This window comes from Natator depressus, chromosome 1 (assembly GCF_965152275.1).
Source record: "Natator depressus isolate rNatDep1 chromosome 1, rNatDep2.hap1, whole genome shotgun sequence".
Taxonomy (NCBI): Eukaryota; Metazoa; Chordata; order Testudines; family Cheloniidae; genus Natator; species Natator depressus.
Window position 1 is genome coordinate 250774631 of NC_134234.1, and position 15981 is coordinate 250790611.

The following is a 15981-nucleotide window of genomic DNA, read 5'->3' on the forward strand; positions in this document are numbered from 1 at the left end:
CCTTGGGGCCCAGAATTGCTGTGGGCAGGCCTGCACCTGGGAAACATGAGTTGAAGTCCCTGATCTGCTTGATTTGGAGCAAGTTGTGTCTGTTTCTCACCTCTCTCTCTCTCGCTTTTATCAAATAACTTTAGAAGGTCTCGGTTTCATCTCAATGCAGAATAGGAAACATTTCCAAAATCTTGAAAATATTCATGGGACAGGAAAACCATTTCCCACCCAGTTCTACTAATGACATCATCAGTAGCTGTGGGCTCGTGGTTGAACTGCTTTCTGCAGCTGCTGTGCTGGCTTCAGTCTCTTGCTGGCTCCTCCCCGCACTATCAGCTTGCTCCAATTCCCACTTAAGTCAGTGGGTGTCTTTTTATTGACTTAAATTGGAATTAGATTGGGTCCTTTATGCAGAATCTCTCTAGATGTATCTTAACCTTAGCCTGAATATTTTTAAAATCCATTTGCCTTCTGGTGGCATCTGCTGATAGTTCTCAGAGCAGCTGCTTCCTATTTATAATTGCTCGGATTTAGCACTCCAGGTCTGGCTCACCAGCAAGAAGAGCATGGTGCATCAATGTGAAATGATCTACTGTGTGAATTTGCTAACTACTGTCTCATTTTCTAGGCAATAATGCAGAACTGCATATGATCATATGTGACTCCTGCAACTAGTGAAGTGTCCAATGTTTATACATAAACACCTGTGTATTGCAGGTTATACTTCGTAAATTAGCCACCTACATAGTTTTAGCTGAGATGCTGCTGGTGTTACCTCATATTTAATAGGTCATTGGCAACAATTTTGTCAAAGAACGTCTGAGCATTTCCCCTAACAATCCATGGCACAGTGATGAGATGTATATTTTATTCATAATGTCACCGCCTAGCCAATCTGTGTTGTCCAAAGTCAGCTGAGATTTGATCAAAACTTTGGGCATGAGAAATAGAAGAGCTTTACCCTGTAGCAGACTATGACCCAGTGTATCATTCAGTTAAAATATTATTCCACTTTCTTTCTAGACACCCATCTTCTTCCTTCTCAAACTCCAGAAACTGTTTGCTGCTTAACTGGACACTGAGTAATTTAGGCCCCAACATTTTTTGTTTTGTAAAACACCAAGTACTTTCACTACACTTATCTTAATATGAAGAGCTGTGTTTTCATGAACACGAAACCATATTTGTCTTTAATATTTTTAAATGTCTAGTAACTGAACATATGACACAATACATTCATCTCCAACTCAGACAAATCAAACTGATTGATTTAAACTTTCCCCTATGATGTTGGAACCCAAACACAATAGCATTGCATTAATGTATAAGAACTAGGAAGTGACTCTGATTGGACACAGAATGCACAACTCACCTCTCTAGTTTCACTGTCCAAATAAAATGTCATGTAAATATAAGGACAATCCTCTTAAACCTGGGACCGCCATAGCCAAGAGCATAAGCCTCTGTAGACTGAGGTAAAGGACTGAGGCCCTGATGCCAAAAAAACACTTACGCAACTGCTTAAGACCATTCCTATTTAGGACAGCACTTTTAAGCATGTGTTTAAGTGTTGTGCTGAATAGCAATATGTTCCAGAATTGGGACCTACTTCTCATAGTTAGAAGCTGAATCAAAGTCATATGTTCTATAGATCTTCATGGATTAGGCAGAGAGGGAAAACAACACATATTGAATAAAGAAAAGGAGTACTTGTGGCACCTTAGAGACTAACCAATTTATTTGAGCATAAGCTTTCGTGAGCTACAGCTCACTTCACAAGTCCTCCTTTTCTTTTTGCGAATACAGACTAACACGGCTATTACTCTGAAACATATTGAATAGTGGATGACACAAACATTGCCAGGCCAGTGCTCAGCACGTGTGACAGACCATGAAAAATGTGTCCCATGAGTTTCAGGACAAGTGGTAATGCTAGTCTTTGATCTCCTCATTGTGTTTATAGTGACAGCAATTTGGGGCAGTACATGTTTTGTTCAGTGCACACTGATGACTGGATCTCTACAAATGTTTACTGATGTTATCTGTTTAAGGCCACAGTTCCCTTGGAACCCCAATATGGCAGTAGTTTAGTTTATTGCATGAGTTTAATGTGGGCAGCGAAGTGCCTGGAGGTCTACTAATGAAACAGGATTATAACCCACATGTCTGTGGGTATATGTGACTGGACACACCTTCTGCTAGATAGCACACGTGCATGTTTACCTGTGTACCTTCTCATAAATAACCTCTTCGCTCCTGCTAATGCTCACTGTGGTGTGGGATACACTGGTAGCACTGGTAACTCTAATACTACTATGCTCCTTGGGTGAAATTTGGGGTTGTACCTCTAAGAAGCACAGCAGAGAACTCACACCCTGGGGTTGAGGACAGAGGTTAAGGTTGCTTTAAGCCATGGTTGCACTTTGCTGACACTGGGCTGTTCCAGGGACTGGAGAGGCCCCCAACATAACTTAGTCCTGAAGTCCTGTCTAAGTTACAGTAGCTTTGCAGGGCTGCCCTATGGGCTGCAGCACTGCATGAGCAGCCCTGCCTCTGACATTCCCTTCACAACCGCTGACATGCCCCGAAGCCAGGTTTTGTGAGTGGGGGGAGGTCCATGGAAGGCAGTCTTACTCCTGTCTATTTGCGGTGCTTGCTCCAGGGGAGTTCTCTTCCACCTGGAACTAGTTCTTTTATACTCCCTTTACACCCTTCTTGCCTGCCTTAATGGGGCTAGAGAAGGGATGAGAACCTCACCCCAAGTGCACTATATCCCTACACAATAGCTTTCCCTTTTCCATATGTCCTCATCCCCCAATAACCACTTTATAATCCTGGAAACTGTAATACCCATTAGAATCAGCCAGTTTCCTTATATTTAGTCATGACATTAAGAATAAATAAGGACCAATTTGTCCAAATCCCATTTAAGAAATTTGAATTATTGTTCTAGAAGATATGAGTTCATAACTGTCCATCAGACTGTTATTTACTCAATTGAAATAGTCATGTATTTCTATTGGAAAGCAGAAAATGACATTTTAAAAAGTAAGCATTGGTAACGTTTTCAAAAGCCCCTAAGTCCCATTTTCAAAAGTGCCTAAGTCACTTACCCTACATCTGTGATGGGCCAAGACACACCAAACCTAGCTTTGTACAGAAAAGAGTCAAATTAAAGATTAGAAAGGAACAACCAATCCATAAATAGCTTTTATTATTAAATTCCATTAGATGTTACTGTACAACTTTCCAAAAAGTTCATTTGTAACCAGGTCTTTAATACAGATATAACTTTTGACTAGGTACTTATGAATCCTAAAGATAATGTTTGACGTATATAATAATGACTTCCAATGCTGTTCAAAAGTGTGAGCTAATGCAATATAAAGTTAGAGCTGCGTTCATAAGGAAAATATTTTGCTATTTGGACAGAGACACCTTTCACCTTCTTGCATAATCAACCGGCTTGCTAAAGGGTAAGGATAAAGAGATTATTCTTCAGCCTTGCTCTGAAGGAACTCAGACTCCTTTGTTGGGAGAAGACACTTAACATAGTATTTTCTAAAATAATACTAAAAGAAATTGAGTTAATTTAAAATTTTTGCGGAAAGGCCTTAACAATAATCAGCTTAAAGTCACCCAAACTTAAAGGAGTTAGTGTTTCTTGTCTAGTTTAAACAGCAGTGGTAGCAGCGAGTGTGAGTTGACCCAGAAAATAGTAATTTCCTGTCAAGAGCCCTCCAACAAATGTCGCTTTTATATCTGGCAAAGATCACTAGGCCCCAGTGTTTTGAGTTCAGCATGCTTAAGCACTCTTCATTAAACCGGATGTAAAGTGTGAAAGGTGATTCAGGCAGCCTGGGCAGGCATCCGCGCAGATGGCTATGCTTTGGACACTCCAACAAGGCTGAATAGATGCTTCATTGGTTGAGTTAATAGTCAGGCAGGGGCCAATGGGTACTTTAAAAATATTGTCTTTCAATGGTCTCTTCACTGTAGGGAAAAAGAAGTCACTGACTCATTTGCAATTAGCTGACCTACCATTACAAAACTTTCCATGTTGGATTCAGTCATAACAGAATTTATTGTAAAATAGTAGATATTTGGAGTCCATATTATTTTCAGGCAATTATTCTTTTTATATTCGTGACACATTCATAAACACAGCTGCATCTGGGGTATTTGACTAAACAGAAAAGCAGCACACTGTATCCTGTCCCCTTATGCTCAGTCATTAGCCCTTGCTCTCGAGTAAGCCTCACTGCGGCATATTAACTGAAAGCGGGAAGGCAGATTAGCTCTCCCTTTCAATGCATTATGGAGTTTGCTCCATAGGCCAAAGCTTAAATCCAAAAATGGCATCTTTTTGATATGTTCATCTACTCTACCTGCCAAGTGAACTGCATTGTGTGACTCCCTCATACAGTGATGACATGGCATGACCTGGAGAACCTGTGAGGTTTCCCTAGAGACCGTTCGGTTTCCCTTGAACGTTGTTGAAATTTTAGAAGCCTGCTGTACATCCCAGAGAGAGCTTCTTCTGGAGTGTATAAGGTTCTCGTTCTCAGTTCATGCAAGGAGGTGAAGTCCTGGCTTTGAATCCCAGCCTTTGCCTCACAGCTTCCAGTAGGAAATTGTAGCATGTTGGAATGGCAGAATGTTCTAATCTGATTAGCAAGAGGGAAAGTTGTTTAGAACATCAGGAAGAAAAGATTTTTTTAAGCCAGAACACTGGCTCCAAGTGTAACAAAACTTCAAGTTAACATTAAATTCTAATGTGAATTAAGACATAAATCAATCACAATGTTTATAAGACAAGATCTTGATTCGGCCAATATAGTATTTTCCCAATTTAGCTCTAGTTCAGGCCAAGCTTCACACAGTGGGCCCCTGGAGAGTACACATTTTTAATTTAATTATCTCTGAAGCTTTTACATTTTTCCAAATGGTTCATCTTTATCCTTGCACCCAGTGACATAGGACAATTTGTGAACATTGCTCCTAAGGGGCTTCTGAGGCTAGGAAGGAGAACAGCTCACAGCTTTGGCCACTATAGAGTGGGACATTGCGGTTGATTTAATGACCTCCTCTGAACAGCCCTAGCCAACACATTAAGTTGGCTACAGATAAGGCCCTTTGTTTTAAGTTTTTACTGATTTTTACTGAAAAATTCCCAGGTTTTACAAAAGCTGTTGTTCTGTTTTTACTATTTCCACCCAAATTTTGGACCACACAAGTACATGAGACTACTGATAGTTACATTACATTAGGTAGATGTGTTTATTTTAATAATAAATTAGTCTGGGGTGAACGAGAGGCTGTCTGTTAAAGTAAGGCAATGCAGTGGAAGACACACACATATATGCATGCATGTGCATATGGGTATGTACTGTTAATGTACAGTTCATCAAATAAACTACAGCATTAAACTGCTTTACTTTCAATACTCTGAGTTTTCTCTATTTGTTGCTTTTTTTCTAGACTCCCATCCCCCAACAGTAATCTCAATATTTACTCAGAAAACTGTGAAGTAATCTTTTGCACTGATTTTTGCCCATTTTTAAATTTTTGTAATAAACACTGACATTCCTGTGAAATTTTAAACAAAATAGAAACTGAAAACAAAGGGCCTTAGTTACAAAGTATTGTTTGACTGTACTCTATGGCAGCACATTTGTACAGCTGGACATATGGTAGAGGTGGTCTATATTTCCTAGCATCCCCATATGATTGACTGAATGAATTGCAGAGGGATTTTACCTTCCCACTTCATATGTTGCTTATGTGGTCCAAGAAGATTTAGTTCTTGAGCATATTAATGGAAAAGATCTTCCAATGAGTTTTTCACCTGACACTTTAAAGATATGAAAAGTTTTTAAACTTTACCTGGAACTACTTATATTTTATTTAAATATTTATAATTTCTTTGACAGACTGCTCTAAAATCTCTAACCTTTACCAACCAGATTACTACCCCATTAAAGTAGACTGCCATGGTCCTAAATTCTAAGCCTGATTCAGAGACTGACTCCCTCTGTGGCCTTAAGTCCCTTAATGTAAAATTTCAAGACTTGATTTTCATTGGTGTTGAGCACCTGCAGTTCTCATTGTCTTCAATGAAAGCTCTAGGTACTCAGCATTGAAAATCAAGGCCTTTAGGGTGAAATAACGGCCACCGAGTTTTCCTGTCAAACATTGTACAGGAAAATATAATATGCTACATGTGTGGAGATGAGAGCCATGTGATAAAGTGATAAGCCATGTGTTAAATGAATGCATCATGCATCTCTGACCTCTTCACCTGCCCTCTGCTAACTAATCCCTCTCCCCGGGATTTAGCTTCAAACTGCTGCTGCCATAAAAAGCAGCTTACAACAGAAAAGTTTCCCTCTTTTCCTTCTAATGTACCCCTACTCAAAATTATTACATATATCACTACATGGTCCATGACTTGTTTTCTGCCTCCCAGCTATAGAGGGCAAACTCTGCTCTCTTCCCTTCTGTCCTGCCTTCAGCCTGTCTTCTTTTTAGCAGGAGGCAGATATCATCCCCCTCTGTTCTCCTGTTTCCAGCTGTCCCTTTAGACAGATGGAGTATAGAAAGATTCTTTTCCGTAACTCACCATCCCACCTCTTTGTAGAAGCTCTCCAGTTAGCAGGGCTAGTCAGGAATTTTCCACCTGAGTGATTAGCTCACAGAAAAAGCCCTTTTTGCAAAATCAAATTGTTTTGTGGGAAAACTTCTCATTTTGCTAAAGAAAATTATTTTTCTGGCAGGGAAAACTGAACTCTCCAGCTGCCTGCCTGCAGAAAGTAAAATGGATAAGAGTCTTCCAGGTGGGCAGCCGGCAAGCTAAAAAATTCCATTTCAGTTCTCCCAAAATGGGGTTTCCCATTTGTGGAAAATTTTCAAATTGGGATAATTTTTTTTTTAAATGTGATATTTTTCACAGAAAGGGATCTCCGGATTTACCAGTTAGTTCCCTTCTAGGTGGACAGACCTTGGCTCCTTTCTGCAGAGGCTGGGAGACAGGCTTGTAAACATTTAAAGGGGACAGACTGCCTTTTTCTAAAGGTCCTTTTATCTTTCCTCTTCCGAACGCAGTAGAATGAGCAGGAAGTGTGACATTTTAAGACTTGCTGTTTATTGGATAATAAGTTTCTTGATTTGAGTTGTGACAAATTTGGCTTATTTTCTGCTTGTGGACTATCTTGCAACAGTTATTGTTTTCCTGAATGTATTTGAAGTTTGAATTTAATGATTTGTTTGCAAACCATTTCTTATTCTGTGGATGAATTGCAAACATTAGTATTTAATACTCAACCTGTTAAATATAAACTCTGTTGATGTGATAGATTAGATAAGTCACATGGTTTTGTTTGGCTCCTGATTGAATAGGTAGGCTTGCACTTCTAGTGCATGTGTTCACATGTGCAAATTTAGGCTCCAATCCTGCTATCCGATCCCTGTGGGATGACCCTGCCCTTATGCAGAGCCCCACTGACTTCAGTGGGACTCCATATAGGCATAAGGGTCCACTCATATGGATCAACTTGCAGGATCAGGGCCTTTTAAATTCAGTTTCAGAGAATATTAGTGCACGCAACTTTAAAATGCACTTTACCTGAACATATGTGTGAATAAAACTTGAACATTTGGAATGTTTACTAAGAGTCTCTTATAGAGAGTTGCTCTGGTTTTGGCTGTCATTGCTGAGTAATGGCATAGCATTCATGAGTAGAAAATGCTCTGTTTAAGGCTGAGAAACCTCTCATCTCCCTGTGTAACTTCCTACTATTTTCCCTCTCTCTTTATCTCAAGATTTCACTTATCACTGTCCCTTCTTCTGCTGCCTACCCTGGTATGTCTATTCCCATATTCTTTTGTAGTTAGCACCAGTTCTTATCCATAATACCCTCTCTCTTCCTTCCCTTATTTTCCCCAGTATTGCTTTCCATTAAAACAAATCTCCCTTCTTCCAAGGCCTCCAGCCCCAAATGCTGACCTTCCTCACAAAACAAGTTCATCCACTTTCTGCTTGGTCTTCATCTTCCTGCGGCTGCCTTAGGAGTCTGCCTCTCTACTAGTCCTCCTTTGCACTATCCCTCTCTCTGTCAAGACAATGCATGTGGCACCAAACCACCACCTGACTCTCTCCAGAACATCTGATCTGTTACTATGCAATCTTTACCTCCTTCTGGATGATGACTTTGACATTCCTCAGGTGGCTTAGACCTGATTGTTAAACCCTAGTTTCTCTCCACTCAGTGAGTCTATTCCCCATTTACAATGGAAAAACTCCTTGCCTCTAAATATGGAGGGTGTTTGGCTATCATTGCCAACCCTGCATTTAAATTTTTCCCTCTTTCCAGCAATACCTACTCATCTTCCAAACAGTGTTCCCCATCTTCCATCACCATCCAACCCACAACTCTCCATAATCTATAGGCTATTTTGGATTAATAATACTTATGCTCCTTTTCCTCCAGGAAGTAGTACCATATTCTCTCATTTTCTGTCCGCTTAATTGGCTTCCTCTTCATCTCTGAAACTAATTAATTACAATTTCCTTCATTCTCTTTAAAATTCACAATGGCCTCCCACAAGTGGTACTATCATCCTTCTCTGTCTTTCTGTCTACCTGCTGCCCACCTACTTGCTCCACTCCTCCACTCAGGAGTTCCTTTCTGTCCCCACCACATGATTCACCACCATTTTGTATTCCTCTTCCACTTTCTTGCCCAGCCTGTCCACTGTTGTCAAACATCTACCAGAACCAAGTGTGGGACAGACTTTTATTTATATTTCCCATTATGAAAGTTACTGAACTCCTCAAACTTGGTCAGCCTTGGTATAATCAAAACATGCATTGCTGGTCAATCTGTTCCCCATTCTGTTCCATCTAAGATCCTCCATCTAATCACTTCCTGTCTTTGAGCCTGATCTCCAGTGCCCTGCACATAGTGTAGTTAAATCAGAAGGGTGGAATATAACACTCGCTTTGCCTTGCTGTAAATGACCACACAAGGTGTAGGGCGATGAAGAATTAGGCCCTTTAAAGTCTGATGTTTCAACATTTGTTTTTCTTTAGCTCTCAGTTAACAGTCTGTAGAACATCTCATGTGGCACGCTATAAATGTTCGATAAAAATAAAAGAGAATGTATTGCTAAGAATATTTACCATTATGAATTTACTGATGACCTTTATAGCTCCTTAACAATAGTTCCGACTACAAAGGCAACATGTATGCTATTGCCTGTTCTAACTTTTTTTTAATGTGTGTGTTTAACATTTTTAAAATTTGTTTTTATTTCTAAGTACCCTTTTAACAGCCCGACATCCAGGATGGAGCCCTGTTTGATGAGTAGCACCCCAAGACTGCATCCAGCCCCTGTAACTCCTCGCTGGCCAGAAGTCCCATCAGCAAACACGTGCTACACAAGTCCATCCATGCACTCCACAAGATATGGAAACTCTAGTGACATGTACACGCCCTTGACAACTCGCAGGAATTCTGAATACGAGCACATGCAACACTTTCCTGGCTTTGCCTATATCAATGGAGAAGCCACCACAGGGTGGGCTAAGTGAAAATGACTCGTACAGCATGAGCCCCTATATTTAATAAAGACAGAAAAACTTTATATCTGGCTATTACATGGGACTTTATCTGAACATTCGTTAACGGACTTGAATCGATCCTGGACAGATAATTTTAGTTCATAATCTGGACATATTGCAGACCAGTGTGATGGAGTGTTCCTGTAACAAGATTTAACTGTTACTATAGAGCATTATATTGGCCAAGCTGTGCCTTTTTTTTCTTCTGTGGTATGGTCTGGCCCTGTTGTGATGTCAGTTTCACTGAGCCATTCTCCCCCTTCCCCCTTATTGACAAATGTTAATTAGTCTTTAAGGAAAGATGTTAGAGAGAAATCTATTTATAATTTGAGATAAAGACAAAAAGTTGACCATAACAAAGCTCTGGCACCTCTACTGGGTTCTTTAGAGACATTCTGTCAGGTCGTTACTTGTTGTCCTAAATTCCTTTTTTGGGCTCCTTAAATGGTATGTGTTGTTATAGGCTTCAGTTTACACATAACTTTGTATATTGATGCACCTTTCTGTTGATCAAATAAGTGTTATCCTTACAAAAGAAAGACATGTAGCATTGAATGATACACTGCCTTAAGTTGACTGTGGTTCTTATTATATATGTATTTGTATTAAGTTTGCACAATCTGGTTAAATGCAACAGCTCTGGTCTGTAACATCAAGGCTAAGAAGGGATTTTGAGACTGGTAAATGTTGGATTCAGAGCCACATATGTTAAATACGATGATACTAAGCAATTATATAAAAGTGACAATACAAAACAAATTATTCATTTCATTACCTATCGACAGGTATGAAAACCACTCTTCTGATTCCTTCACAAGATGACAACTCAATATGTGTCTACAAAAAAATAATTCAAAGCTGTGCCTTTGAACTTATTCTGTAATGTGTATGTGTGGGAAAATGTATTGTATTTTTGGGAGAATTTTTAGTAGACATTTTCTGTCAGATTTGTAGGTATTTGTGAGTTTTTGTTAGAATTTATTAACATAGGTTTTTCTTCTTCTTATAAAATGCACCAAGCAATTATGGTGGACCTATTACCCTATGGGTAAGAAATAAATAAATGGAAATATGACATCGGGCATTTTAGTAATTGTTATGTAAATAAAATCTTTGATAACACCCAGTGTGATGATAACCATGTTTATGGCTAAAATGGAAATAAATATTATTTGTACAGTTGTGCAAGATATATGAAGGATTTTCACACTCAGATAAAAAGTTTTTGAAATTAAATATATTTTATTTTAATTTATTTGTACACAGTGACCTTTACAGGCTGACAACTCTTTAAACAAATCTTAAATGTGGTGGCATATGCCCTTATCCAGCAAAGCACTTAAGAATGTGTGAAACTTTAAGCTCCTAAATAGTCTTATTATCTTAAATGAGATTGCTGGGTTGCTTAAAGTTAGTTACAAATGTGCTTAGTGCACTGCTGGATTGGAGCCATATCCAAGCCAAAGTCTGGTGACATTGTTCACTCAAGTAATCGCACTGATGAAGGAAGCAAGATTTGTCTCTATATAAATATAACTTTTATAACAAGGCCAATGCCAAATAGTTCTGGAAAAACAAAGCCTTTGTTTTCTTAGAACAGTGAATAAAGGGGCCAAATGTTCAGTCCATGCATACCCAATGTCCTGTTTAGGTCAATGGGGTTATCACAGGGTGACTGGCCCCTTTAAGAGGGAGCAGGATCAGTGCATCTGCTGGAGCAATTTTCGTCTGCCCAACTGGGCATAAGGGAAAGCACCTGGGCCTTTTGAAGGGGAACAGTGGGTGGTGGTTGTTGGCATATGCCTATGCATACTGCAGGGAATAAGATAGCTCCTGCAGGGCTCTGTGTGTGCAGGTGAAAGGCCTGTGGAGAAGGCCAAACTCCAGGCAAGAGATACCGGGAAAGCAGGAAGACAGATCCTAAGGGAGGAGGGGCTGTTCCCAGGTTGAAACTGGAAGGATGGAGTGTTTGAACTCTGAAAGGGAGATAGACACTCAAGAGGAGGGGGCTATGCCCAGCTTTGGACAAGGGCAAAAGAAATTGACTTTAAAGAGAGGTCAGACCCTCAGCGGCCAAGGGCTGGGCCAAGCTGAAACTGGGATGACGTCTTCGGCGGTTTGAGATCTGCTATGAAAGATTTTGTGCAGGACTTAATAAATGGGACCCCAGAAGGGGAATGTTTTGAATATCTGGACTGTGTGGACTTTTTAAAAGGCTCTGAATGAAGAGGAAAGTGAGGCAGGCCTCCGTAGAGCCACCTCAGGCCACGAGGGGGGCACTTGGGAGGTGGCCAACCCTTTGACAGGGGTACACATTGACGGCAGAATTGAGTTGAAAATTTGCATGAAATGAGTTTTTGCTAATTACAAATAATGAGCCTGTCGGCTAGATTGTTAAGGGTATTTCGGCACGTTAGGATGCAGATAGGCACCTAGTGAAATTTTCAAAAACACCAGCAATTTGAAAATCCTGCTGGGTGCATATCTGCATCTTTAAGTGCCTAAATATCTTTAAAATCTGGCTCTGGTTCTCCATTGTGTGGTTACACCAAGAGAAAAGCGGAGGTAAAATTCTGCTAGATCAAATGGTATTGTTTTACACTCAGTCTACAGTCATTTTGCACTGGTGTAAATGACTACAAATGGTGCAGGGAAACTGAGAATCAGGCTCAATGTATCAAATCCTCCTTTGTTATAATTCAAGGTATCCACAAAAAATGTCAAAATATCACATAGTTAAAATGTATGGTGAAGTTTATAAGTAGCTAAGCTTTAGCAGCTACAGTTTTGAAGTATTTGGTTTGGATCAAGGTCCTGATTTCAGTGTTCTTTCTGTGTTTGTTTAATCAAGGCATTGAAATTGTTAAATATAAAATGCATACAGATATGTACCTACAGCCAGACTGCAATCAGTGCACTGCAACTCATAGGGAAAGCAAATGCTGCCAGAGAAATAAAATTTGCCTTTTCTCCCAAAAGCTCTCAAATCATTGAACAGCAGCCCCTCTGCTTAGCCAAGCAGGGCCCACCTGTGACCCATTCTGTTCACTGACCCTCCATGAAATACTTTGTCAAATTCAAGGTTTTGGTCTTTTCAATGTCCCCTACAGAGGAGTGGCCTAAGTTACCCAATAGACGGCTGATTCTGACCTGGCATGACAACTGCATACCACCAAAACAGTCTGCCACAAGAGTGAGGCTCATGTGGGCAGAATGGAGCTTTCTCCGCCACTAGCACTAGAATCTGGAGTGGACTCTTGGAAGAGATCCAGGTGACCTGAACCTCAGCTGCTTCTAAGCAAAGTGCAAAATCTACCATTTTGCCTTTCCACAAAAACGGCACGTTAAAATCAATAAACAAAGCCCAGTCCCTGCTGACTGGAAGGAAGAGAAACAGAAATATATCCTTATGTGTACACACACATTTTAGAATTTGGGGGATGTGCTCAGATACCATGATGATGGGAGCCATATGAAAACCTATGTGGGTGGATAGATAGAAATCATATACAGTGTATATAGTACCACTGAAACGCAACCATCTCTGGGATGGAGGACTGCAGCCAGCCAGCATATAGCACATCAGTGCTGGGGAGAGGGACTTTTGGTCAAAGACACCACAGCAAACATCTGCTCTTATGACAAGAGCCACAGGACCTTTAATGACTACACAGATTAGATAGGGCCTTGGTTTCGAAGGTCTCCCTCAGAACACACACACTCATTTCGTCTAATTTAGAAGGATGAAAGGCAGAATTGTTTCTATAGGGATTTGAACCTGTAATTCTAGGAATTATTACAGAGCAGATGCTTAGACCACTCAGTGACCTCCCCTGCCCGCCCACCTGAGCTCCTTGACCATGGCAACTAAAACTGTTGTGATTTCACAGCCACAAATTTTAAGTAAAGTGCAACTATACAAATGTCTCTGGGGAAGTCCACTGTCTTTTTTTTCCCCCCTGAGACCACTACAAATGCATTTTCAAAATGCTGCTTTTGTCATTCTGGAGTGAAACCCCACTACAACTTTGCAGGATTTTCATTACCAGGTAGAAAAAAGACTCAGCAGGGGAAGAGCAGTGAGAACTACTTTCACTAGAATGAATCCAATTTTTTGTCAGGCTATCTCTTGCTGCTAGGGTCACTACCCTTTGACAAAAATGGCCTCTGACCTCGCCAACCTCACAATTCTGTTGTGACTGACCCTGAAACCCATGAAATTCAGGGGCAGACACTGCTTTGGAAGGTTTAGATAAAGTGACAAACATGGGAAGAGCTCATGGTATGCGCCCTCTGAAAAGGTCTGGCAGCTCTTTGGGGGAAGATGCAAATTATTCTGTCCGCCTTTCATTGAAATCCTAATCTTTCATATGCTACCTAAGGTGTAAACTCAAATGCACAGATGATAAATGACAATGTGCCTTCAAAGTGCCAGTAACTTTTTCTAGAGTCTATCTTTTAGGTTTTAATAAAAAGGTATGTAAGTAATTTGAACATTTTATTATTTTGGAGAGAGAGAGGTATAGAAAGGCTTGTACTTTATTATATGGTATGTAGATAAAAAAACTACCAAAGGATTATTTTTGCTTAATTTCTTTAAGAAGGTACTATATTGATATGTCTGAGTAAAAAAAAAAAAATCAGATTAGTGTTTAGGCTTGGATTTTGTTCCTCTATGTCCCAAAGGTTGGATGATGTTCTGATTTAGGGTTTCAGTTCAGCCCACTGTGGATCAAGGCCCTAATTAGACATTCAGATCCAGATTTGGATCTGGATTATTCATACACACATGCACAAGATGTTCAGGAGTGTTTCTATTTGGAGGTCCATTAGTAATTGCTAATGCCCTGGCCTCAGGATATATTCAGCTATGCTATCAAATATTTGAGAGCGAGAGATAAGTATTCTTCAAGCTTTCTAGGAGAGTGAGCACTCCTGGGAGTCAGGAAATGAGTCTGTGTTGAATAAGTAAATTCCTCTTGAGGGAGACAAGTAGCAGACCCCTCTGAAGCAATGTTTTATTGTTGATCACAAAATAGGCAATTTTCTGCAATCTGGACAGTACATTTTTATTACAAAATGCTCTGAATGTGTAAAATACTGTTCAAGTTTGAAGTGTTTTTTTTATTGCTGTAAACATATAGATGTGTATAATGCTTCACAAAAAAATATAGGAACACAAGATCTCTGTCCTTATGTTTTGAGAGCTCATCCTGAATTTTATGCACACCCATAACTCCTGTTGATATCAGATTGCCCTCTTGCTCTTTTAATGCAGCACGTGACATAGTGGGCAGGGGAGTGGAGCAGGGAGCTGGTTGTGACACACTACCATTCCATGGCACTAATGCTAGTCAGGCCACTATAAATTCCCATCACATCATTAATCTATCTGCAAAAGGATTTACTGTGCATAGGCAACTTTGGAGAGCCAACCATGTTGTCACTTGAGAAGGAGAGCGTAATTTTTGTTTCTAAATGGAAGCTAAGATTCTCGCATAATAACATGAGTCCAGGAGGTGGGACTTGAGGAAAAACACCAACTATACTGAACTCTTGATAGTCACAAGAGATGGTAACACCGCAGGTATCAGACTTATCATTCACTGACAGTGACACTGCTTTGTTTTCTTACTGTAGAGCTGCGGTTCTCAACCAGGGGTACGTGTACCCCTGGGGTATGCAGAGGCCTTCCAGAGGGTACATGAACTCATCTAGATATTTGCCTAGTTTTACAACAGGCTACATAAAAAGCACTTGTGAAGTCAGTACATAATAAAATCCCATGCAGACGATGACTTGTTTATATTGCTCTATGTACTACACACTGAAATGTAAGTACAATAGTTACATTCCAATTGATTTATTTTATAACTCTATGGTAAAAAATGAGAAAGTGAGCAATTTTTCAGTAATAGTGTGCTGTGACACTTTTGTGTTTTTATGTCTGATTTTGGAAGCAAGTAGTTTTTAAGTGAGGTGTAACTTGAGGCTATGCAAGACAAATCAGACTCCTGAAAGGGGTACAGTAGTCTGAAAAGGTTGAGACCTATTGGTGTAGAGTGCACACAGAATTCAAAGACGCTGTCCAATTGTGTAGTGTGCATATTTGCCTCTTGCTTTTTATAAGTATGTGTAGCGGCTGCCTGACCACCCCGACTCTCCAGCTGTTCCAGGCAGCTGTGGTGGCTCCAGCTTTTCTCAGGTGGTCACCAGAATATTTATTTTAAGCTTTATGTCATGCCCAACACCAATGACTGCTCTCTTCTTCAGCTACAGGCTAAAAGAAAGTCAAAAGAGACCTCCTTATCCCCCTTTCTGGCTGGAACCTCAGGACACACCCTCCTCATGGCACTTGCCCACCCAGT

At 40.2% G+C, this 15981-nt stretch overlaps 1 protein-coding gene across 3 annotated transcripts in view; it reads left to right on the forward strand.

The window, feature by feature from the left end:
* RFX4 (regulatory factor X4) overlaps positions 1-10739 on the forward strand; it is a 131255-nt gene extending 120516 nt beyond the window's left edge. For all 3 annotated transcript variants that reach the window (XM_074941088.1, XM_074941094.1, XM_074941103.1), the window contains one exon: positions 9311-10739. In XM_074941088.1, the coding sequence (XP_074797189.1) occupies positions 9311-9583 (273 nt within the window). In that variant the 3' untranslated portion in view covers positions 9584-10739. The remainder of the gene's footprint in view (positions 1-9310) is intronic.
* The last annotated feature ends 5242 nt before the right edge of the window (positions 10740-15981 follow it).